The sequence below is a fragment of the Chrysemys picta genome, chromosome 2 (assembly GCF_011386835.1).
Source record: "Chrysemys picta bellii isolate R12L10 chromosome 2, ASM1138683v2, whole genome shotgun sequence".
NCBI classification, from domain to species: Eukaryota; Metazoa; Chordata; order Testudines; family Emydidae; genus Chrysemys; species Chrysemys picta.
Genome location: NC_088792.1, coordinates 163269776 through 163294072, shown reverse-complemented (window position 1 = coordinate 163294072; position 24297 = coordinate 163269776). Strand labels below are relative to the sequence as shown.

Sequence of the window (24297 nt, the reverse complement as noted above, 5' to 3'; positions counted from 1 at the left end):
CTGTTTATGGTGGAGTTTTCAGATACCATGGCAACAGGCACACTATACAAACCTGTATCCGACCAAGTGGGTATTCACGCACGAAAGCTCGCACACACAGGGGAAAGTAAGGCACAGAGAGAGGTGAAGTGACATGCTCAAGGTCACTCACTGACAGCCAGGATTAAAATCCACATCTCCTGACTCCCAGGCCAGGCCCTTACCCACCGGACCACACGGCCTGTGCATTAATACAAACCAATACGTCTGTTAGTCTATAAGGTGCCACAGGACTCTGCTGCTTTTACAGATCCAGACTAACACGGCTATCCCTCTGATACTATACAAACCTGAACAGCACAGACACCCTTGCAACCAGCAGTTTTAGCAGGAAAATCACGGCAGAAGAACTGCTGTGATGTTGCCGTGGCCTCTGCTGTTCTCATAGGAGAGTAATAGCTGTAAGAAATGACTTAGCAGGGGACACTAGGGCAGTTCTGGTTTCCAATGCACGTGGCATGCTATGGGAAAGGCCCCAATGCCACACAAACTACTCAGGAGCCTGAAGATATGGGTAAATCCAGCCTGTTAGTATATAAGCATGTCAACGTGGACTCCGACACTGGGGAGACCTGTCCATTACTCTAACACATCTCTATGAGCTCCTGGGACAATCCTCCCACGCATCACTCTCAGGCTTTTACATGGTGCCTTCCCCAAAGACCTGAGAAGAAAGCCTTGTGCTAGAGTAGGACATGCCATGGGTTGAGGCTCTCTGCTTTGGAGATAGGAACAAAGTCCCTCAGTGCTTCACCCAGCAATCGGTGGTGCTCCAGTTGCAGCTTCTCTGACCTCACACCCCGGCAGAAGCGCTAACCTCCACCTCCAGAGTATTCTCAGCTCCTGCCAGCTGTGCACACAGCAGTGTGTTTGGAGCTTAAATCCATAACCTCAGGGTTGGCCCAACCACGGACATGCTTGCATTAGGACATACGGCATGCACGTTGGATATGTTGTGCATTTGAATGAATGAAGCTCTGTTGCATGTAGCACCTTGCCTATAAGCTGCATCCCAGTGTGCTGTACAGGAAGGGATTAAACACAGGGTTAACATACAAAGTAAACGGAGGACATGACATTAAGAGGCAAGGCACAACAGTGGTCTTTCTATTTTGTTATGAAGAGGGCCTGGAGAGTTGATGAGGTGACAGATGAGGAAAATAGTCAATTATTGGCTGGCTTGGGGCTCCATTTATCTGGGCCGATAATGTCAATAGAAGCTATTTGACCCACTTCTTTCCCTGAGAGAGAAACTGTGTGATTGCAGAGCATCACCTGTTCACACAGACCCGCTGAGAAGGTGCTAACATGTTTGTGTCACTTGAGGACAACAAGAGACTTTAAAGCACCACACTGGTTTACAACACCTGCAGACCAAAAACCTCAACAAAAACTAGAGAATCTCATTTGTGTCTAAACCTTGGTATCTACGGGTGTTTGATATTGAACCATCCCTACCGAGATATCATTTATGTGGTCGGCTGTGCCTCATGTCAGTACCCACGTTCTCAGCTGAACAGAGCCCTCTCGTGGCCAGAAAAAGAGCTCTGGATACCACTAGGAGAGCAGCTGGGTTTGAATAATCTTGGCTGCCTATTCTGTTGTTGCTGCTACTGCTGTGTTACGAGGTTCACCTCAAAGGAAGTGAGGGACTGGATTTCACAAGGGAAATGGGACTGTAACGGGGCCAAATGACAGTAAACACTAGCCATTCTTTCCAAGAAACAGTATAGTCCAATTCATAAAGCCCTGGCTTATTCTCTGTAGTGCCAGTGCAGTGTGGGTGAGTCCTAAAAATCCAACTGTTCTGCATGGAACCACTTGGAGGATTGGTGGTGCCACCCTCCTGTGAAATGGCAGCATGTGCACCCTCTCTGTCGGAGAGAGATTCCGTAGTCAGTGGGAGCGTGGCTTGTGTAAAGACGGGGTCAATATTGAGTATGGACATCAGGATTTGGCCTTATAGACATGGATATGCCCCTGGCCAGTGCACCTGGCTGTATCCTGGCCCCCGTATATGCACTGCCCTCCCCTCCCCCGGCATGTGCACCTGTCTGTATCCTGCCTCCTCACCCCCGCCTCCCAATATATGAACAGATGGATACTCCCCTCCCGCCCCCCCGGTATAGGCATCATTCTATGCTGGTCCCACATACTGCACAGAGATCTAACTCCCACCTCTCTGTGAGAGAGAGGAGAACATTTTAAAATATCAGCCATTGCAAATCACAATATCTCTACAACTTAGTGCACAACATGAACGACCGTTACAGCAGTAACAAGTTTCCATCTGTAGTTCCAGCCATCCCTTCTGAACACTGCAGTGTGAATCTGGGTACGTTTACAGAGGCTCTTGCCTCATTGTTTTAAGGTGTCACCCGTTCGCAAACCAAACAGCTCCTTGGTTTCTGAGTATCTAATTGTATCTCACCAGGACATCAACGTAGAGGTTCTCCTAGCCCACCGAGATGACTGCTAGCCCAGTCTGGGGAAGCAGAATGAGGCTTCCAATCCTCCATCGGAGAAGTGGGCAGATAAGACTCCCCGCCATCACTGCCTGAATGGGAAGGGAGCTGGCAGGAAGAGAGAACTCTCGACAGGGGCCTTTCCTGCTGGGAGGAGAAAATATCCCTGGAAATGGTGCAGAACAGCCTCTAGTGAATGAATAAAAAACACCAGCATCTGTTCTGCGAGATTGTCTAACAGCTCGTCGTACCCTTCTAGCCTGGTTGCCTTTGGTTTTGCCGAGAAGCAAGTCATAACGCTGCACTAGACTATAGGACCCGTAAGTCTATATAACAATGCACTGTACACCATGGCATGGCACCTTCAGCAGCAAAACAGCTTCTCTGACTCCCTGCTTCAAAGTAGCTTTTCAAAGGAACGATACCAAAGAGCGAAGTTTTAAACTTGCAACCAACATCCTAGCAATGAAAACATCACCCTAATCAGGGAACAAACTGGATGATCCAGATCTCCAAAACACAAGGAACTAGCCATCTCTCTTGGGAGAAGCTAGTTCTGGAGTTTCCATATGGTGCAAAGTGGATTTTACGCTTGCATTTCAAACATCCTGAAGAGGAAAGTGTGAAGGGAGGTTATTTCTCTTTGAGCCCTCTCCAAAAGAGAAGGCACATTCCTCTGAACGAAAGTGAATTCTCTGCCGGGAAGGAACGCACTGTCCGATAGGTGAGGTATTATGCTCTATAGAGATGAAATAACAGGGCACAAGACAGACAGATAAACTGGCAGCTAACAAGCAGTGCAGAGTTATGCCAAGAGCGGTTTCTTCTACCATCAATTTCCACTACATGGCACTTACTTTCTGCTGCCAGGGACATGAAGATGACCAGTGCCAGGAGGGTCTTCATAGCAGACATTTCCTGGAGTCTCTGGAATGTTCAGGACAATTTCTGGTTTGTAGTAAGGTCTTCTAAGTAATCTACCAGAGTGATGGGCTCAGCTGTCCAAGGATAACATACTTAGTGCACAATCTGTGGTTAATACCTTCTTAGCCACATAGGACAGGAGGCAGAATCCAAGGGCACTGCCAGACCTGCATACAGGGGAGGGTTGGCTGTACTCTGGGCATCTCAAGGCATAACTTAGTTTTCAAGGATTTTTTATCCTGTGAAAGAATATATCAGGAACACTCAACGACTTACTTAATGTACCACGGGTGGCTTTGGAGGGACCTTGGTTTTAGCAAAGCACCTGACCACAATATTCTTCCATCAATTTAGACGTAAGCTCCTTAGGGAAGAAACTTTGTCTTTGTGCCTGTCAGTAGAATGTCTAGTACGGGTAGCACTATACAAAAAATAAATGATAATGGTATGCCTGGCTTGGATGAGTACCCCGTCCCTGTCCCCTCTAATCTCTAGAAAGCACAATTCAGATACTTCTCCTTTGAGTGAGGAGGTATTGGGTGAAAACAGGCTCATTCAGATGAGCGAGGTCTCTCTCCAAATCACTTCCTATAATCACAATGAAAAACAATCCCACAGGCAGGAACTGAAATCTAGGTTCCCTACCTTTATCGGGGTTACCCCTGGATCAAGGGTCGGAATAACACACTCAGAGACATGCAGCATTGTCTAGTGGTTCATGCAGGCAATTCCGAGACAGAATACTCACAAGCTAATCCTGTACCACTGTGACCTTGGCCAAACTCAAATAATGTCTCTGTGTCTCAATTTTCCCACCTGTTCAAAGAAAAGGGGGAACAGTGACACTGCCATACTCTTGCATTCTGAGATCCTCACACAGAGAGGAAAAGTATCAATGATCATTAAACCCATTTAACATGCACCTTCCCATTGCTCTGGCTGCACATATGAGATTTACTACCCAGCTCCAGCAACTACACAGGCTTGTTTCCAATCTGGGAAAGTCTAGTGCAAAGGGTCCAGTTATTTGTCAGATGGGGGAGACGGGGGTACACGACTCAGAATGGCAGGGCATTGGGTACTTTGGCAATTGCACACAGTACTGAAATGTCCTTCTTCCCTTAGAGAGCTGTGTCCTGGCAAGGTGAACGGAGCTGCTGGAAATACAGCATGGAAGCAACCTGCTGGGGCACAGCACAACGTCGCACTCGTTTTTGCGTATAGAATGCTTCTCAGCTGCTGGAAAACGCTGACGTTGCAGTGGATTTTTAAAACGCTGATTAAGCTGATCGACAGTGCTAAAAAAGGAACCAGCCTCCTCCCATTTGATGGAGCTCAGCCTGGACACAGTTCTCCCATTCCCAAATCCTCCACCTCCATTTACTTTGAAACTCTCCCAGCCTGAGGATTATCAGTGATGAATATTAACACTGAGCATTCACATTGTGCGATGCTTCCTTGTCCTTCACGACCCCGTGGTCAGGCTGGGAAATATCTGCCTTTTTACAGATGGAGAAGCTAAAGAGAGGAGAGGTTTTACATGACGCCATCAAGAGAATCGGTGTCAGAGCTGGGATTAGAACTGAATCTTGTCTCCTGATCTACAACCACAACCCTCTATTCACCTTTCTGCAGCCAGCCCGCCCGCCCAAAGTCTCTCACCATGTAAACCCACAAAATACAGGGAACATCCCCTCAAATTAGCATGAAACTATAAAGCACGTGACCTGAGGGCATTGGAAATTAATCATTTTTAAAATTAATTCTGAGTGCATTTTAGAGTCCATAAAAGCCAGTCTCAGGATTTGATTCTGATCACACGTGCACTGGTGTAAATGAGGAGTAACTGCACTGAAATCAATGGAGTGACACCTAACCCTGAGTAAATGAGGTCAGAATCAGGTCCTCAATACACATACAATGAACTGATACAGGAAAAGGATCCAAGAATGGTAAATACAGTTTTTATTCAGGCAATGAAACATGGAAAAAATATATTAGTAATCGTTATTATAATCTCATTTGTGTGAGTATAACTCTTACAAATATTTACCTGACATATAAAAGGGAAATTACTGTACATATAAAATTTATGCAGATGGCAGTTACATACACTGTACAAAGCAATCCTGATAGTAGTCAATGCAAAGAGTTCTTCTTCCTGCCTCTGGGAGGGAAGAGACTGCACGAGGGATGCAGTGGAAACAGATTTGCAGTCAGGATGGTCATTAATTGGCACTTTACTGCAGACAAGATCTATTGCAAAGGTACACTTGTAGACGGCAACATTAATAATTTTACAGGCAGGCAACTTTGACAGTTAAAAGGGATGGTGCAATTTTACTGGAAAAAAGAGAGAGATCATGCTTTGAACTTGGTGCATGGCCATTTGCAAGTTTCCGGGTATGAGCGATACATCTTGGCTTATTCATTAGGGAAGGAGTTTTGTGTTCACAAGACACTTGTAAAAATTACTCAGCAAAGCTTGAGTATTGCCATTATCTCTCTGTACAGGAACAGCAGCAAGTTTCAGATCTTCCTGAAAATGCTACAGAATGGCAAAAGATGAAGCGGCATCTTTACAGACCTGAATAGAAGGATCTACAGATGATAAGCCAGTCTATACCAAAGCTTTGCTTCTGGGTCTGTACACTATAAAGCAGCATACAAGATAAAACAGTCTCACTGACTTAAAGTTCCATACATCTTCCATTATATATAACTATAACCATTATATATATAACTATAACCATATTATAGTTAATAAATCATTCCTTAGGAATCTCATTTGCCCAAATTCTAACGGCATGCTGAGAGGCACAGAAATGGAACAACACTCAGATGATACAGAGAGTGAAAGTGCAATCACTGCACTCTGGGGAACAGATACAAATGGGAAAATGCTCTCAAATCAGATTACTACTGAGGGGGAGGAAGGAGCTCTCTGCAGAACTGTCTTGCATTTCAGTTCTCTTACTTTTGGAGGAGAGGGAGGTTTGTTAAAGATTTACTTTGTAATTTGCAAGCTGCAGTTCTGTATAGATGCTGAGACTCATGACTGTATTTTATAGAGCTGTGTTCTCTGGAGTTTATCAAAACCTCTCTGCAAGGACGCATCATCTCAGAGCAACGGAAAAAAACCTCAGAGAGAGACAGCTACCTCAAAACATGCTAAGATTTGAGGAATCAGTCTCCCGGCACCCTAATGCGCTGGATCTCCAGACTTTAGCCCTCAATAAGCAAACCTTTCCTGCTTTTGTTTTAGTCCCTTATGGCCCCAGTCAGATAGCAAATGCAACTATGTTTGCTCAGAAATCTAATTTCGCTTCTCTTAACACAGGTGGAAGTGAACACGAGTGGCATAATACGGGGCAGTGTATCTGAGGGCAGAGATCACATCAAACAACTATTCATAACAAAGAACGAGTGGATCTAATGGACATCATTTACACTCTCTTATGTGGATTTTTGGGGGGATGAGGAGAACCTGTGATGTGACAAGCATAAAAGGGGGTTTTATTAAACACGCTTTATTAAGAAAGCGCGTCTCATTTCTGTGGCAAACTCTTCTTTATTCATAGGCTTTTCTCTTGGGGTAGTAGAATAATGTTTTACAAAAACTCAGATTTGGTTCTGGAGCTGCCAGGCAGGTTTTCAATGCCATTTGGTTACTATCTAAACTCTGCTACAACATGGACACTGTTTGCAGAGAGCAGGTCAGCCCGGGATCCTGGCTACTCTTTTACAATCTATGAACGGCTTTAGTTAAAACTCAACATTTTGAGCACATTGGGTGAAATTCACACCTGTGCAGAGGACTAGTTCCAAGACTAGGTACCACTCAAGTCTCACCAAAATCATGTGCGACATGAGTGGTGCATGGACCTCGTGCTGGAATCTTGCCCATTGTTATTAGGGGAGAGTTAAATGGATCCCGATAAACTCAGAAACAACCTGAAATTTGCCCCCAACTCAAAACTAACCCAAAATAACAAATAACTTCTTCTGGGATCTGAAAAAAACTTGATAACTCTCCTCCCTCACACAACTTTTTTTCCTCTACTTTTTACCCATCCCTGCTGGGGCTGGAAGTGGAGATGCCGAGCTCCTCCCACAGAATGGTTGCTCTCAACAAGGTTTCTAGCCCAAATCTGCAGACCCCAGAGGTTCAGAGCTGTATCTCAATGTTTGGCTTCTCTCCTTTGGGGGCTCACCTTTGATTCATCTATTTGCCATTGTCCACTTGCAGTAACATCTAGCTAACACCTGCCAAGAAAGAGTCGTTATTGTTCAAGAATCACAACACGGTTTAGGTGCGTTCTGGAAACGAGTGAGCTAAAGAGAATGCTCCTACTTCAGTCTGACCACACTCAAACTATGGTATAACCCAGGGGCAATCAATTATTTTTTGTCAAGGTCCAAAATTGACCTTTGTTAAGGTATAGTCAAGGTCTAGACTTCAGAGAAAATAATTTAAAAAAATAACAATAATGATGATAATAAATAAATTAAAAGATTCTGGCATCCGTTCTAAAGCATCTGGTCATCCGGATTTGGCTACCTCTGGTGTAACCTGATCACTGAGGTTGACAGGAAGAGCAGCCTCGTGGCCCCATGCTCTCCTTTGTCTGTGGTTCGTTCACTTACTGCCTGGACAGAGGTTGCCCGTCTCCCTCTGTAGATCATCTGATACAAGCTTTCTTACCAACATGCTTGAGGGCTGTGTAACTACTGCACCCAGGGGAACAGCACAGGAATGGGGGGTTTCCTTTCCTGCCACCACAGAGAGCTCAATAGTCACAAAAACGCTGGGGTCCATATCCCATCAAGGGAACTACCCCTGGGCTAATTTCAGAGGGACCTTCTCCAGTGCACAGCAGGACACTACTTTCAAAGGAGGCATGCTAAACTAGTCCCATTAGCTAGTCATGTGCTAGGGGCAGGGTGTCACCATCTTGGTCTTGTTCAATGTATAATAATCATCTCCCTACAGAATACATTTCATAAAGTATATTTTAGAACAGACATGTGCTCTGCATGGTCCATGTTAGGAACCAGAAAATAGAAGAGTTTGATTTTGATATGAAACGATAGCAGCCAAAAGGCTTGCTAAACTTTTACATCCGCCACTAGCTAGGGCTCAGTTCCAAAACAGCAAATCCTTCCCTGGTTTGATACTTCACCACTATCCACTCAGTACTTTAAAATTGGATCCACTGCCACCCCAGCTGTTGCCTAGCACAGCCCATGTTTTGTTCTGGAGTTACATTTCTCTGTCTGAAGGGCAGGAGTGCTTTGCACAAAACCTCAGACAAATGGTTCCAAAGCGTAAGTCTCTGACCAAGAGAAATTAGCATGGACAGAACAGTTCATACAGCATGTGAGCATCACTGCTGTCAGGCTAGGAGTACTGCACCCTAGTGAATGCCATATGGATGAGACCAGCTGCAACTCTGCAGGGTGGGAAAGCATTGCCAAAGCGCAGACAGGTAAAACTCATTGCTAATGTTGGCTCATGCAACAGCATTCCAAGTATGGTACAAAAACAATCTACATACATTTAAATATATGTCACCCTGCAGAATTTCTGGGTTGCTACTGCAGTATGAAAGGTGCTTCAGCAATTCTGCATGAAATTGGCTTGGTCCAAATAAAGGGAAAATCCACATTACAGTTCCACTGAGTGGTTTGCTTGCATAGCTAGTATGATTCGATTTCCTGCCCATTTGTACCTGCAAGTTTATTTAACAGCTGTTTGCAGCTGACTTTGCTTGTACTAGTTTCTGGTTCTTTTAGTATTCATAAAACTGCAAAGGCATTTCTGAGAGCAAGACACGGTCCAGAGCATTTTGCATAATTTTAAATGGCATTCTGTATTGACCTGGAGAAAAGGATTTTAGGACATTCACCATATGCACAAATTAGGGCCTGCTCCCTTCTTTCTGCAGTCCCCAAAGGGAGTGGTCACTCCTCTAATCTCACAGTAGCATTTTGAACCAATACCAAAGAGCTTTGCTTTGCATATTTTGAATTATTATTAAAATACTACTAATCAATGCCAGGAAATGATGGTGCTGGAGGGCAGCATAGGGCAAGTGGTACCACCCCAAGAGGAGATGTACAAAGTAGGTAACCAAATATGCACGCACATTTGTCTGGATGGAAGATCCAGCTGTGCAGCTGTGAGGAAGGACCCACCAAGGCTGACAAGAGAGAACAGAGAGCCCTAGTGCAAGGACAATAAAGTGCACTGACCAAGGGTACCTCTGCACTGCAATCTGAGGTGTGACTGCAGCTCAGGCTGAAACACCTGCGCTATCCTGGCTAAAGGCAGCAATGTAGATGCGCAGTACAAAAATGCCAGGGACCCTGGGTACCTACGTGCATTGTTGAAGCCCATGCTGCTGCATCTACATTGCTATTTTTACCCATGCTAGCGCAGGTATGTCAGCCTGAGCTGCAATCACACCTCAGAGTGCAGTGTAGACATACCCAGAGAGACACTTGGGCTTCCCTCCCTAGCTGCTGGCAGGGCATGGGATCAGGACTTGCTACGACATGTTACATGAATATACACTTGGATCAGCCTATCAGAAATGAATCAAACCACTTTCAGGCAAACCAGTTCAGCTGTAGGATTAACCAGTTAATCAAAATCACATGCTGTGGACACCGTATGTGAGTGTGTGTGTATGTGTGGCGGGGGTGTTTCCTGTCAGATGCCCCTGATTTTAACATCATTACCTCCCTATCCCAGACAGTTCTACTGAGACCCCACAGTGCCTTCCTTTCTCAAGGTACCAGTATTGCACTGTCAGCTCTCGGCACCTGGGTGTGGGCTTAGCGTCACAACTGGGACCTCCCCATTGTTTTTAGGCGGAAAATGCCAACTGGTTAGGTGCTCGATAGATGTAACCAATAAAAATCCCAGCTCTCATACGGGTACAACTCACACCAGCTCTCTAGCTGTCAGGAAGGGACCCCAGAAAGTGTCCGCAGGCCTGACTGAGGTGCTGTCTGTAGGGGTGGGCATGTGACTGCTGATGACACCAAAAGAAATGCACATGTCCTGACGGATTAGGGAGAAACTGAGCTAAGCCCTAAAAACCTGGGGCTGCAAACCCTCTGAAACGATCAGACTAGAACCCTTTGGGACGCCAGCTTTGCCTCTGGGGTGATGGGATCCTGCAGTCAAGTGGGGCAGGCAGCTGTGCGCATGTGCTTTTCTCTGCTCAGGGGAGATTATTCCTGGAGACTAAGGCAAGGTGCGCAACGTTACAAAAAAAGCAGCCAAGTGCAGAGTGTTGGACAAAGGGTGGCGAGACTCAGTCAGTCTTTCCCATCTTTGCAATCAGCTCGTCACAGATCTTGGTCAACTCCTCAATTTCTTGGTTCTGAAAGACAAACGATCACATGGAGATGAAGAGCTGAAGTTCCCTGATGGCCACGGGTAACCAGTGAGTGATCAATTCCAGCCCCTTTCCCCACCGGTAATACAAATAAATCATCATCATCCTCATCATCATAAAAGGAAAGGCATGGCCCCTGGGGGGGGGGGAAGGGAAGCAGAGCCAATCTGCTTCCATTGCTGACCCTCTGCAGGGACTGGGGCTCTATTGCATGGCGAGCGGGGGCCAATGAGATTGCTCTGCAGTTGGCACTGTAGTTCAGGGCATTCACTTCTGCAAACAGGATTATGGCTACTAATCCCTTTTGTAACACCATCCATTGCATTTCAAAGCAGCTATCCTTGTAGTATGCAGGCACTCTGGCATGTGCCAGCTGAGTGAATGGCAGAGAAGCATGTAGAAAAAGAGACTCACTATCTGCGCTGATCTCCAGGAGATCTCCCTAGAACGATGCCCAGGGATCTGCATTCCAAGCTAGTCCTGCAGGATCTGCTGTCTAGGCTGATCCTGGGGGATCCTAATCACAAACTATCGCTCTCCAGCTCCGTATAACTGCCCACCAGCCCAGGTCCATGTCTAGGGGCACAGTCCTGATACAACTCAAGGCGAGGATCAGCTGGGACACACATTCCATGGTGTGCGGGGGTTTAACAGCCGCATGGAGACACCCTGGTATCATTTATCATGGATTTCATGTCCCCAAGTGGACGGTGCAGCTTGAAATGCAGCTGTTCCCAATAGCCACACCAATATTTCAGAGTGATGGTAAGTGGATAACGGGCAGAGATTTAAAGAACAGAATTTATATTCCTCCCCTCCTCACTCTGCCTGGCTTCAGGCTAGCTTTTCTGAGACCCTCCCTCTCATGTCGGCTGTGATCTGAGGAATGATCCCAAGACAAGTAGGAGACACTTTAATGGCAATTGTTTCCACTGAAATCAATAGCTAAACAAACACCACTTCAGGATCCAGATGGGGGCAGTGGCCGAAGGGCCTTTACCTTCTGTTGGAGGGCTCTCTCCAGTGATTCCACCTTCATCTGCTCTTTGCGCAGCCCAGCATGGAGAGCTGCACTCTCAGCTTTTGCTTTTGTGCGCACCTGAGCAATTTCTTCATTGGCTCTACGTGGGGGTTCAGAGAGAGAGAGAGACAGAGTGAGAGAGACTATTTATCACCTGGGCCACAGCCCAACAGAGTAACATTACACAGTGCCACAGCGTACAGTTATCTAAACGCCTAACAGAGCAAAGGATAAAGTCACCTGTTAAAGCAGCCAGTAACAGCTGCACTTGCTGTACTGGCTCCAGTTCTCCTCCATGTTTATGAGCAATAGATTCTGAGGCTGTGTCTACATGGGGAAGTTGCAATGGTGTAACTTAAATTGGCTTTTAAACTGGTTTATTTAAGATGGGGCAAACCCGCGTGGACACACTGCTTTCAGTTTCAGAGCAGCTTTTCTTGGGGTAGCTTAAGTCAAGTGCAACATGTTTAAGATGAACAAAAATAAGCTCCTTATACCAAAATCAGACTGTCGACACAGGGGTTTGACTGGTTTAACTACATCCGTTTAAATTCACATCTTCATGAGCTAATTCAGTTCAAACTAAATGGAAGGATAAACAAAAATAGATCTGTGACTAGGGTTTTTGATTCAAAAGGGCTAACTTAAAAAAATTAAGGAAATTAGTTAGGGAAGTGGATTGGACTGAAGAACTTGTGGATCTAAAGGCAGAGGAGGCCTGGAATTACTTCAAGTCAAAGTTGCAGAAACTATCAGAAGCCTGCATCCCAAGAAAGGGGAAAAAATTCATAGGCAGGAATTGTAGACCAAGCTGGATGAGCAAGCATCTCAGAGAGGTGATTAAAAAAAGCAGAAAGCCTACAAGGAGTGGAAGATGGGAGTGATCAGCAAGGAAAGCTACCTTATTGAGGTCAGAACATGCAGGGATAAAGTGAGAAAGGCCAAAAGCCGTGTAGAGGGGAGGGAATTAAAACCAATAGTAAAAGGTTCTATAGCCATATAAAGAAGAAGAAAACAAAGAAAGAAGAAGTGGGGCCGCTAAACACTGAGGATGGAGTGGAGGTTAAGGATAATCTAGGCATGGCCCAATATCTAAACAAATATTAGCCTCATTAAAGACTGAGGTAAAGTGAGGAGCTTAGGGATAATGGTAGGATGACAAATGGGAATGAGGATATGGAGGTAGATATTACACATCTGAGGTAGAAGCCAAACTCGAACAGCTTAATGGGACTAAAATCGAGGGGCCCAGATAATCTTCATCCAAGAATATTAAAGGAACTGGCACATGAAATCGCAAGCCCATTAGCAAGAATTTTTAATGAATCTGTAAACTCAGGGGTTGTACCATATGACTGGAGAATTGCTAACACAGTTCCTATTTTTAAGAAAGGAAAAAAGTGATCTGGGTAACTACAGGCCTGTTAGTTTGACATCTGTAGTATGCAAGGTCTTGGAAAAAATTTTGAAGGAGAAAGTAGTTAAGAACATTGAGGTCAATGGTAATTGGGACAAAATACAACATGGTTTTACAAAAGGTAGATCGTGCCAAACCAACCTGATCTCCTTCTTTCAGAAGGTAACAGATTTTTTAGACAAAGGAAATGCAGTGGATCTAATTTATCTCGATTTCAGTAAGGCATTTGATACGGTTCCACATGGGGAATTATTAGTTAAATTGGAAAAGATGGGGATCAATATGAAAACTGAAAGGTGGATAAGGAACTGGTTAAGGGGAGACTATAACGGGTCATACTGAAAGGTGAACTGTCAGGCTGGAGGGATGTTACTAGTGGAGTTCCTCAGGAATTTGTTATGGGACCAATCTTATTTAATCTTTTTATTACTGACCTTGGCACAAAAAGTGAGAGTGTGCTAATAAAGTTTGCGGATGACACAAAGCTGGGAGGTATTGCCAATACAGAGAAGGACCGGGATATCATATAGGAAGATCTGGATGACTTTGTAAACTGGAGTAATAGTAATAGGATGAAATTTAATAGTGAAAAGTGCAAGGTCATGCATTTAGGGATTACTTACAAGAATTTTTGTTATAAGCTGGGGACGCAGCAGGTGGAAGTAACAGAGGAGGAGAAGGACCACGGAGTATTGGTTGATCACAGGATGACTATGAGCCGCCAATGTGATATGGATGTGAAAAAAGCTAATGCGGTCTTGGGATGCATCAGGTGAGGGATTTCCAGTAGAGATAAGGAGGTGTTAGTACCATTATATAAGGCACTGGTGAGACCTCATCTGGAATACTGTGGGCAGTTCTGGTCTCCCATGTTTAAGGAGGATGAATTCAAACTGGAACAGGTACAGAGAAGGGCTACTAGGATGATCTGAGGAATGGAAAACCTGTCTTATGAAAGTAGACTCAAAGAGCTTGGCTTGTTTAGCCTAACCAAAAGAAGGCTGAGGGGAGATAAGATTGCTCTCTATAAATATATCAGAGGGATAAATATCAGGGAGGGAGAGGAATTATTTAAGATCAGTACCAATGTGGACACAAGAACAAATGGATATAAACTGGCCATCAGGAAGTTTAGACTTGAAATTAGACAAAGGTTTCTAACCATCTGAGGAGTGAGGTGAAGTTCTGGAACAGCCTTCCAAGGGGAGTAGTGGGGGCAAAAGACATATCTGGCTTCAGGACTAAGCTTGATAAGTTTATGGAGGGGATGATATGATGGGATAGCCTAATTTTGGCAATTAATTGGTCTTTGACTATTAGCGGTAAATATGCCCAGGGGCCTGTGATGGGATATTAGATGGGGTGGGATCTGAGTTACTACAGAGAATTCTTTCCTGGGTGTCTGGCTGGTGAGTCTTGCCCACATGCTCAGGGTTTAGCTGATCGCCATATTTGAGGTCGGGAAGGAATTTTCCTCCAGGGCAGATTGGCAGAGGCCCTGGGGGTTTTTCGGCTTCCTCTGCAGTGTGGGGCACTGGTCACTTGCTGAAGGATTCTCTGCACCTTGAAGCCTTTAAACCATGATTTGAGGACTTCAATAGCTCAGACATAGGTTAGGGGTTTATTACAGGAGTGGGTGGGTGAGATTCTGTGGCCTGCGTTGTGTAGGAGGTCAGACTAGACGATTATAATGGTCCCTTATGACCTTAAAGTCTATGATTCTTAAGTCAAACCCAGTGCAATTTTCTCATGTAGCCAAGCCCTGAGTGATGGGTAGGGTTTCTCTGCCTTTCCACTTTTAGAACAAGAGGCCCTAGTGTCCCTGATATTCTCTGCCTCAGGACTTTGGGAAAGCCAGTCAGCATGTGCTGCCCCTTGATGACACTTTAAGTAGTAATGGTATCTCATCAAAAGAATTGCTAATAATATTGTAAATAACCAGCAGCTTTATAACCATTCTTAACTCACAATCTCAAATAGTATAAGAGTACAGTTATCACCCAGGCCACCTCGCTATAAAAGCACAAATGATATAGAATGGTAAATTTCATTTTGCAAACTCTGTTATACAGATTGCTTTACCCTGCAGGAGTTCAAATTCCTCTAAACAATGAGCAGGACCCTTCTCAAGGTTACAGATTCTTTCAAAGACTCTGGTATGAATCTAATTTTTTATTTATAAACCTGGTTGAAAGACTGAAATCAAAGCTCATTCTTGTTTCTCCCAAAGTTCCAGAGTCAGCCTGCATTCCGCAGAGCCCACATCTGGGATTCTTACTTGTCTAATTTTTCTTCTGCATGGATTTTTAGGGCTTGATACCGCTGCTCTTCCTGTTTGACCCGGGCTAAGTAATCCTGAGCACATTTTTTCAAAGCTTCTTCATTCTGGAAGATAAAAATTGCAAAACAATGGTGACTAATTTGAACTGGAGTTGAGCATGTCACACTGTGCTGATACGAACTACAAAACTGACACCCAGATGGAAATTGAGGTTCACAACTTGAAGTATTTTTTATTCTTCCGACAGATTGCTCATTTATGCTATGGCCTTTTTACACCACTCTGATAATGTTTTTATAATCTCTTGCCTTTGCTCCAGCCCTTTGCTTGGATCCCTCTGCTACTTCTGATGTCTATTGTTCACAGGGTACAGGGAGAACGCGACCGTAAAATCTATAAAGAGGATCAGGCTCCCTGCTGCGATCAGCTCCAGCAGCTCTTATCACTGGCTTCCTGTGACATTTACAACCCGGACAGGTACCCTGCTTATTCATCCCAATGCTGACATATAAACGCAAGCACCGGAAACATCCTTCGACTGAGGGCAAGGAGTAGAGCTGGGCAATTTTTTGACTTGTTTTTGGTGAAAAATGAAGATTTGGCGACATTAAAACAATTTGCAAATTTGTATCAATTTTGCCAGATTGTTTCAAATGAAAAAAAAATCTGAAAAAAATTAAACATTTAATTTCAACGTTTTAAAAATAAACCATCCTGATGTTTTTATTTGAAATGACTTTTAGCTTAGAAATGTCCTTTAATTTTATTATTAAAAATGCTCCATATCAAAACAAAACGTTCTGGTCACCCTGAAATGAATTTTTTTTACTTTCTGATTTGCTGAAAATTTCAAAAAATTTCATTTTCAGTTTGACCCGAAACAATTCTGTCCCCCACCCCACCTCCCTGCCCTGAAATCTTGGCCTTGCCAGTGTATTGAGAAATCTGTTATTTGCCCAACTCTACCGAGGAACATTGATTCAAAGTGGCGTTGGGGACATAGGATGACCAGAACAGTATTGGACAAGAAACAATAGCAGCCTGTGTGCTTCTATAACCCCTTAACCAGAAACCATTGGACAGGACATCACACAGGCAGCACAGGAGGTACAACAAGGAAGAGGAAAGCAAGTCTCCTAAGAGAGTAAAGGACCTTCTTAAACCCTTCCAGAATGCCCTTCAGGTTCTCGTATCTCCGAAACAGATCCGACAGGGACCTTTCTACGGAGTTCAGGTCTGCCAGGGCCTGTTCCTTTTCCATCGTGAGCTGCTGCAGACTCTTCTGGGAGGCCATGTTTGTCCTCTGTTCATCTTCTGTGAATTAGAAGTAAATTACATTTACATCAAAACTCTCTCTTTCTGAAATGGAGACTGCTGCAGCAACGGCCCCGGGGTTATCGCTCCAAATTGCCCCATGACAGCCCTGGCTTGGATTCCAAGCGCGAGGGACTCTCAGGAGCAAGCAGGGATGAAAGCACAACTGCCGTCACTGCAGTGGTCCTCACTGGCCAACTTCAGATGTTGCTGATAGCTCTTCCACGGGAGCCTCTGTCAGCCCACCTTGACTGGTCGATACATGGTCACGGTGGAAAGCCGGGGTGCGGGGAGGGAGGGGGAGGTGTCTAACGGAGAGGAACCTCAGGGCTATGGGAACATGTGGAACCTCCAACTTAGAAAACCTAAGTGTCATTTGTCAGGACGGAGAGAAGCTGGTCAGGGCAGCTGGTGGAGTGGGAGTAAGGGATTCTGCTTCATGCTCCTTACGGAGGCCAGTCCTGGTTGTAACAGCAGATGAGCACTGAACTAGGGGAAGCAGATGAAACTGGGTCCATTTTTCTCTGTGTTGTTAGTGTGATCAGCATCCCAAGGCCACCAACTTCCTAACGCTAGTGACGGCTGCCACCCAGAGAGATCTTACCTATCATCTGGGCAATGGTCTTTTCATATTCAGCCACGATTTTCCTAGAACGAAAGGGGACAGGGGACATTTACACACAGTCTGGGGTTTTGTTTGTATCTGTGAAGCTCTGTTGCTGGTAAACTGCAGCTGGTATGTTGTTGCTAAGCCCACTTCTTAAGGCTTTGGGAAACAAAATGACACCAGCCAGTTCCAGAAGCAGCCTGTGTGCAGTCTGAAACTATATGTACAGTCACTGAAACAGACTAGATTATAGTTCTGATTCCTCTCAATCACCTCCTCTTTTCTCCAGTAATATCTGCCATCCAGCTGACCTGGCCTTCCCCTGGGCTCTCAGGCATGCACAGTTAATAGGATTTTACTCTTGCCACAAAGAACATGACGGACTTGTTACAGTCTGAGCATGATGAGCTCACGGCTTGTAACATGTTCCATCCTGAGCATGGCTATCCATGATATCTTATTACCACCAAGGCGAACTAAATCACAAGAGTCACAAAAGAAGAGAAGCATGAGCAGCTTTTCAGTACCAAGCAATTCAGCACCCCAAAATCAACAGCTTTTGCTTCAATATACAATGGCTACATGGAAAGTCCCCCAAGAGTCAGGCATGATTTGATCTGTAGCTCTGTGTGGAAAAGCTAACGGATAATGTTGGAGGGGGGGGTGAACACCTGAGAGCTCAGATTTTTACCTCATTTCCAAGACTTCTTGTCGGCTCTCTTCATATTTTTTCTTCCATTCATTTGCTTCAATCTCCTTAGTGATGATCTACATGGTAAAGGAAACAAAATGCAAACTCTAACTCTCCACCTCCAGGCATATAAGGGCTGTCTTCCAGGAGGTGGATCCCTACACCCAAAGCTCAGCTTCAGACTGTGAATTGGGAATGTTGTAGAGGATAGTCAGAGACATTAAATCCAATCACTAGAAATGCAAAACCTGAACACTTTGATATTAGCTGAAGACAGCTCTTTAGAAGATTACCAGCAATGGGCAAAGATTTAATCTAGATTCCAGTGCTGGCTCAAAATGTTCGGAGCCTCTAATTGCACACATTTATGAAGCATTTCTGCTGAAAATTACATACTTATGCCACTTGAAAAATAAATGTTAAGTGGCAAGCTTGAGGCATGAGGAGATGATTGCCCCAAAGCCTGCCACTGCACATCAGCACAGGTGCTCAGCTGGGGTTTTACAGTAAGGGACCTGTGCAGATCTTAGATAAATTCATGGCTATAAAACTCTCCCCTTTTGTAAAAAGCAACAAAGAGTCCTGTGGCACCTTATAGACTAACAGACGTATCGGAGCATAAGCTTTTGCGGGGAATACCCACTTCGTCAGATGCGCCGAATATGTCTGTTAGTCTATAAAGTGCCACAGGACTCTTTGTTGCTTTCTACAGATCCAGACTAACACGGCTACCCCTCTGATACTCTCCCCTTTTGGAGTCTTGCTTTTGCCACAAGACGATGGAAGTGTGAGAGTGGGGGGATCTGCTGCTATCTTCTTTGCAGGTACCTTCTGCAGGCTAGGAGAATTGCTGGCCAAGCAGTAGGAGGGTACCCAAGAGGAACAGAAAGATTACAAACTACAAAGATTCTCCAGCACTTGATGATTTAAAATCCAGACTGGATGCCTTTCTGGAAGGTGTACTTCAGCCAGACACAGGATTTTGGGCTCAATATAGAGTAATGGGGTGAAATTGTAATGGCCTTTACTATAGAGGTCAGACTAGATCTACTGTTCCCTTCTAGCCTTAAACTCCATCCCCTGCCCCACCGTGTCTGCTGAGAATGTCACCCCCCAGAGCATCTCTGCCTCTGGGAGGCTAGTTCCCACATCCTGGATACACCTGTGATGTGACACCAGTGGGGAGCAGAGGTTATATTATTAGTGTGTGGTAGTCCCTAGAGGCCCCAATGGAGATCAGGGCCCCATGGTGCTGGCTGCTTCACACACACACAGGCTGAGATGAATTCCTGCTCTGGGTGTACACATTTTGCTGCCCTGAGCAGGCACCAGCCCCGACAGTGCTGAGTCACCATTACCTCTTCTCTTATTAAAGTGAGCACGGCTGTTTTGTCAGATTCACTGAGGCAAATGCTTTCCAGAGGACTTTCACTTCCACTCGCTCCGGTCGTCATGGCCCCAGGGGCTTTGTCCTTTGAGCACAGCCCAGAATCGCCCTGCGGTGACAAGAATTACTGCTCAATGATACATTCGATCTGCAGCTTTTCTGCCCAACTGCCTGTATTTGGGGTATGTCTCCACATTCTAAAGTCCTTCCTTCACCCATCCTGTATTTGTACACTGAAAATTCAGAGGCCTGTCTCCATTGTGGGAAGGAAAAGGTGCAGTGTCCGGTCTGGGTACAAACCCTATCATTCGGGTCATGCCCTGTCCCCTTCAGGTCCCATTGTCTGTTGAGGCTGGATGAGTGGTTCCCTCCAAAGTCACTTGAAAATGCAGCTGTCAGACTGGCATACGGGCACACGCTTCCATTGCAGAGTGAGGGGTTTGATGCATGCTCTAGGAGGAGCAGGAGCTCACAGGATGTGTGCACAGTGAAGCGAAAACAGGCCCTAAGGGAAGTCTCTTGCTAATGCATCTGATGGGCAAAGGTTTGAGTCCCTTCCAGGTCAGCCTGGCCTCTGTCTCTAGGCTACCACCCTTTAGAAATCCAATAAACTTTGAGTCCTGAATAGGATGCTAGATTTAAACCAAATGTAGAAATGGCAGAAAACCCATTTCCCAGGACCTATATCAGACAGTTTCTAATGAAGATGTTGCCAGAGCCAGATCCCACAATATCATCACACTCCCTTTGCTACATGCCCCGTGCTGCTACCGATTTAAAACAGCTCCAGGCACGTGAGCTTTGCTAAGTGTTGTTAATTGCAGCAGCCTATGTCAGGGCCTGCAGGGGACAGCGGATCCCGTGCCAGTCACCTCCCATTTAATGGGGGATTCGCTACAGCCGGTGGCAGTTGTATAGAGGTTTGCTCAGCCTGGGTTATTTTGCTGGGCTTCACAAGTGGTTGTAGGGTCAGACAGCCTTCATGCAGGAAGCAGTGTCGATTATCTGTCTCCGCAGAACAGCCATCTAGCTGACACCCCTGTGCAGACAGGCTCCAATCATTGCCTCCCTGATTGGAGACAGATCACCGTCCCCTTCCCTCTGTATTAGCATGTGCTGCAGCAGCAACCTCCTCTTGGAGCAACTGGTCCAGCGGGGTATTTAACACGCTTCCTTAGAGCAGGAGGTCATCAGATAGGGCCATGACAGTCTGTGTTCTCTGGAACGCTTGCTGCATATTCTCTGACCAACTACTCAAAGCAGCCTCATCCGGGACACACCCCATGAAAACCAAGAGTCTCTCCTGCCCGGGAGAACTTCACAATCTAATACCCTGATCTGGATATCAATGCACCTTTCACAGATTTCCCCTGCTACTCTTACTAATGAGCAAAGTCACAGGTGCTCTACCTTGGGACTTCTCCACTCAGAACCCATCTCCTCTTACTTGAATCTGCAAGGAAATCACAACACTAAAATCATTTAGAAAAGGCCTCATATACTGCACCCCCGAGGGGTTTATTCTCCACTGTTGCAGCCAATCTAGCTTTAAACATCTCCAATCCCTTCTCTTGGGAGATTCCTCCACAGCCTGACAGATCTCACTGTTAGAAATTCTTTCCTGATAGCTAGTCTCCTAAAATGTCCCTTTCTTAATTTTATACCACTAATCCCAGCTACACTCCCTTCCCAGTTATCTGCTTGGCCACAGGCCACAAACAGAGAAGCATTATATCGAGGAGTTAGTCAAAGTTTGTGCAGCGTTTTGTACATGAAAAACAGCCTTTCTCTGAGCAATAAGTTCTAGTGTTTTTCAGTCCCAAGCCAGATGCAGAATCTTGTTTGGTTAGTGAGGGGGAAAGTTCTTATTACGCAGCACAGCGGCAGGTGAGTGAACACAGCAAAGTAATGGGAGCGTCAGCTGCTCTCAGCACAAATGCTCTGAGATCCCAAGCTGGTGCAATTGGAAAAATCTCTTTAATGCAACCCCTGCCCATGGCCACGCAGTGCACCAAGAGAGGAGCTCCTTGGGAGTAACAGCTCTGGGCATAGCTTGGAGACTTCCCGATGACACCCTACACTAGGGCACATACTCCTGAGTACTCGGCAAGTAACAATCCCCCATGTTTCCCGCTCCCCAAATCAGCCGCTCCCACTTCCTGCCAAGCTCCCAGTTCCAAGGAAGAAACAAACTGCCCTGGACACTGACCATGACTTGTCTGACTGAGCAGAGGGTCTCCCTCTAATGTGGCCCAATACCCGCCTGAGCCCTGCATGCCCATGTCCACCCCAGAGCCTCCCTGTAGCAACTAATGCATTACACTGAACCGTTAGAACAGCTGCAAGGCTCTGGAGACCTGAGCTGGGAATCCCCACAGAAAGCAAGTACTTTCCCCTTGGTTTGCTTTACTAATGTCCTTGGGAGGCTTAGGGTAGTGAAATCTGTCCCAGGGAAGCTGAGCTGGCTGCTGGGGTTAATCTCATTGTCATCTGCCTGCCACCTTCCTCTCTTAGCTGTTCCAGCCGCGTGGAGCTGAGCTGGCGTAGCATGTCCCCTTGCCCACAGCTCTGTCGCAGTAGGAAAGGGATTTTATCAACACACCGGTCACAGCTGCTCCGACACTGCTGCCTGGCTCCCAGCAGTGCACGAGCCTGAGATAGCAGGACACAGAGCGACTGATGGGAGTACACGGAGTTGCACTGGCAGCAGCAGTGCTCTTTCGATCACCAAGGCTGTTTTATCTCCTCCTCAGTGGACACCATCCTGGGAGCGATCAAGCTGGCTTCCAGAAGCAGAATTTGAGACCTTTTCCTATAGGGTGTGAGAGCTCACTTCCCCATCGCTATTCACTGTGATTGGTTCCAGAGAGGCACCGGATTTATATTCGCTCCACCAGTCTGTGTTTTCTGTTTCTCTCTTTTCCTCTCTTCTCCCATCCCCATCAGCCCCAGCAGCAGACACTGCAGCGGCACGCTATCCACGACCACTTCAGCGCCATGCATCGCCCAGCAGAGGGAGCCGTGCATGCAGCCCATGGGGACAGCAGACTTGCTGTGCATTGATGGGCACCGCCGGCAGCGTCCCACCAGCTTTCAAAAGAGTCTCTTGCCACATGAATCCAATTCATGTTGCAAGGGGATTACACAGAGATTTGAGAATGTTTGTTGTACTAGTAGTACAAAAGTGGGGGTTGTGGAAGCAGAGAAAGAACTGACAGGAAGGGGATGCAATGCATGACAGTTCATTAGCAAGAGTCAGGCTAACTGTAACCCTAATAACGCGAGATTTGTAGAAGCGAGGAATGTGTGAGGCGAGTGGGAAAGAACTGTGTGAGAAGTTGTTGCGACCTTGTGTAGATAATATGGACTGTAGACTAAAAGTCTACAGTAGTGAGCAAAACAAGATATCAAAATGACCTATGTATAAACAAAATGCAGCTGTTGCTCATTATTGTCTGTAACAAAAGGTATAAATGCTTGCTGTAATTGTTTACCTGTTGAGAGACCTGTTTAGCTCTCTCCCTCTATGCAATTGATAGAGAGAAAATAAAGCATCTGACTTGCTGTACCCAAACAAAAAGTGAGAACTGTATTTTTCTCCGACAATGATACCACATGCCAATTTCCCCAAGCACATGGCAATGGGAAGGCAGCTGGCAAGGACACAGAGACGGTCTGCAGGCAAACGCAGCAGCTGTCACTGCCAGCACCTCACAGCCACCGTCTGTCTCTGGGGAGAGTTACTGCGGCTATCGGGCTGCACTGCCTGCTTTTCACCAGCGGCTGCCACAGGATGCCACGTGAGGGGACAAGACTCTCCCTTGTCACTGGTCTGGGCTCTATCCCCCAACTTCTCCTCTTCCACTTCATTCAGGCTGTAAAGCTTCATATCTGGGCATCTTAAAAATGCTCTGACAGCATCTGCGTATGTCTCCACTGCCCATCTGACTCTGGGGATCACAAACATTCACTTGTCCATCACTCACTCCTGACCACGTGTGGCTCACACACTCCCACCTGTCCTGATTCCCCATGGAACTCCTGGGTGTACAAAGTACCGGCCCCTCTGCCGACAGTTCATGTGCCCCTGCCTTTCCCTGCCCAACAGCCTATTCCAGCACCATCCCATCTGCCTGCCTGGACAAAGCTTTGGGCGACACGCACAGAAGGAAGGCCTCTCTCTAGAGTGCACTTCAGGGGCTGCTGTGAAATCAGGATTGGTTAAATCCCCAGTTCACAATTTTAAATACATTAGCTCCCAAAGCAGCTTTCTCCTGAGGTGCTTTCAGAAAGACTGCTCACCACTGTGAGGCTGATCCAGAGCCCACTTGGCCATTTCTGCAGCGCCCTGGAGGAGTCAGGCCTGTATCAGGGAATGTGGGATATTAGCGGGCAGAGAGCAGGGATTTGGGGCGATCACTTAGTATATTCAGCATAGTCTCCCTCTTTTCACTGTGCCTGCAAGTGTCTCAATATGCTGGCAGAGGCCAGCTCTTACTCACAAAGAGCACTTCTTACTCATGCAAACAGCCCTGTTCAAGTCAAGGAATGTGAGTAAGGGCTGAAGAATCAGGCCCGTAGTGAATCACGGTGTTTCACAGGGGGGTCACTGGCACAGGAGAAGCCACAGGAGGTCAGAGTAAAGGTGAAGCTGCACTTACCTGGGTGCTGCTGGGCCCATCCTTCTCCTTCTGTTTGGATGTCTCTTTTTCAAACCCTAAAACACAGGGCACAAGGTGTTA

At 46.0% G+C, this 24297-nt stretch overlaps 1 protein-coding gene across 20 annotated transcripts in view; it reads right to left on the bottom strand.

The window, feature by feature from the left end:
- Window positions 1-5376: 5376 nt before the first annotated feature.
- Window positions 5377-24297, bottom strand: part of TACC1 (transforming acidic coiled-coil containing protein 1) — an 87755-nt gene continuing 68834 nt past the window's right edge. For all 20 annotated transcript variants that reach the window (XM_065584698.1, XM_065584696.1, XM_065584699.1 and 17 more), the window contains 8 exons: window positions 24217-24272; window positions 19527-19664; window positions 18169-18245; window positions 17475-17518; window positions 16710-16870; window positions 15554-15660; window positions 11838-11958; window positions 5377-10822 (listed from right to left, as the gene is read on the bottom strand). In XM_065584698.1, coding sequence (XP_065440770.1) covers window positions 10754-10822; window positions 11838-11958; window positions 15554-15660; window positions 16710-16870; window positions 17475-17518; window positions 18169-18245; window positions 19527-19664; window positions 24217-24272 — 773 coding nt within the window. In that variant the 3' untranslated portion in view covers window positions 5377-10753. The remainder of the gene's footprint in view (window positions 10823-11837; window positions 11959-15553; window positions 15661-16709; window positions 16871-17474; window positions 17519-18168; window positions 18246-19526; window positions 19665-24216; window positions 24273-24297) is intronic.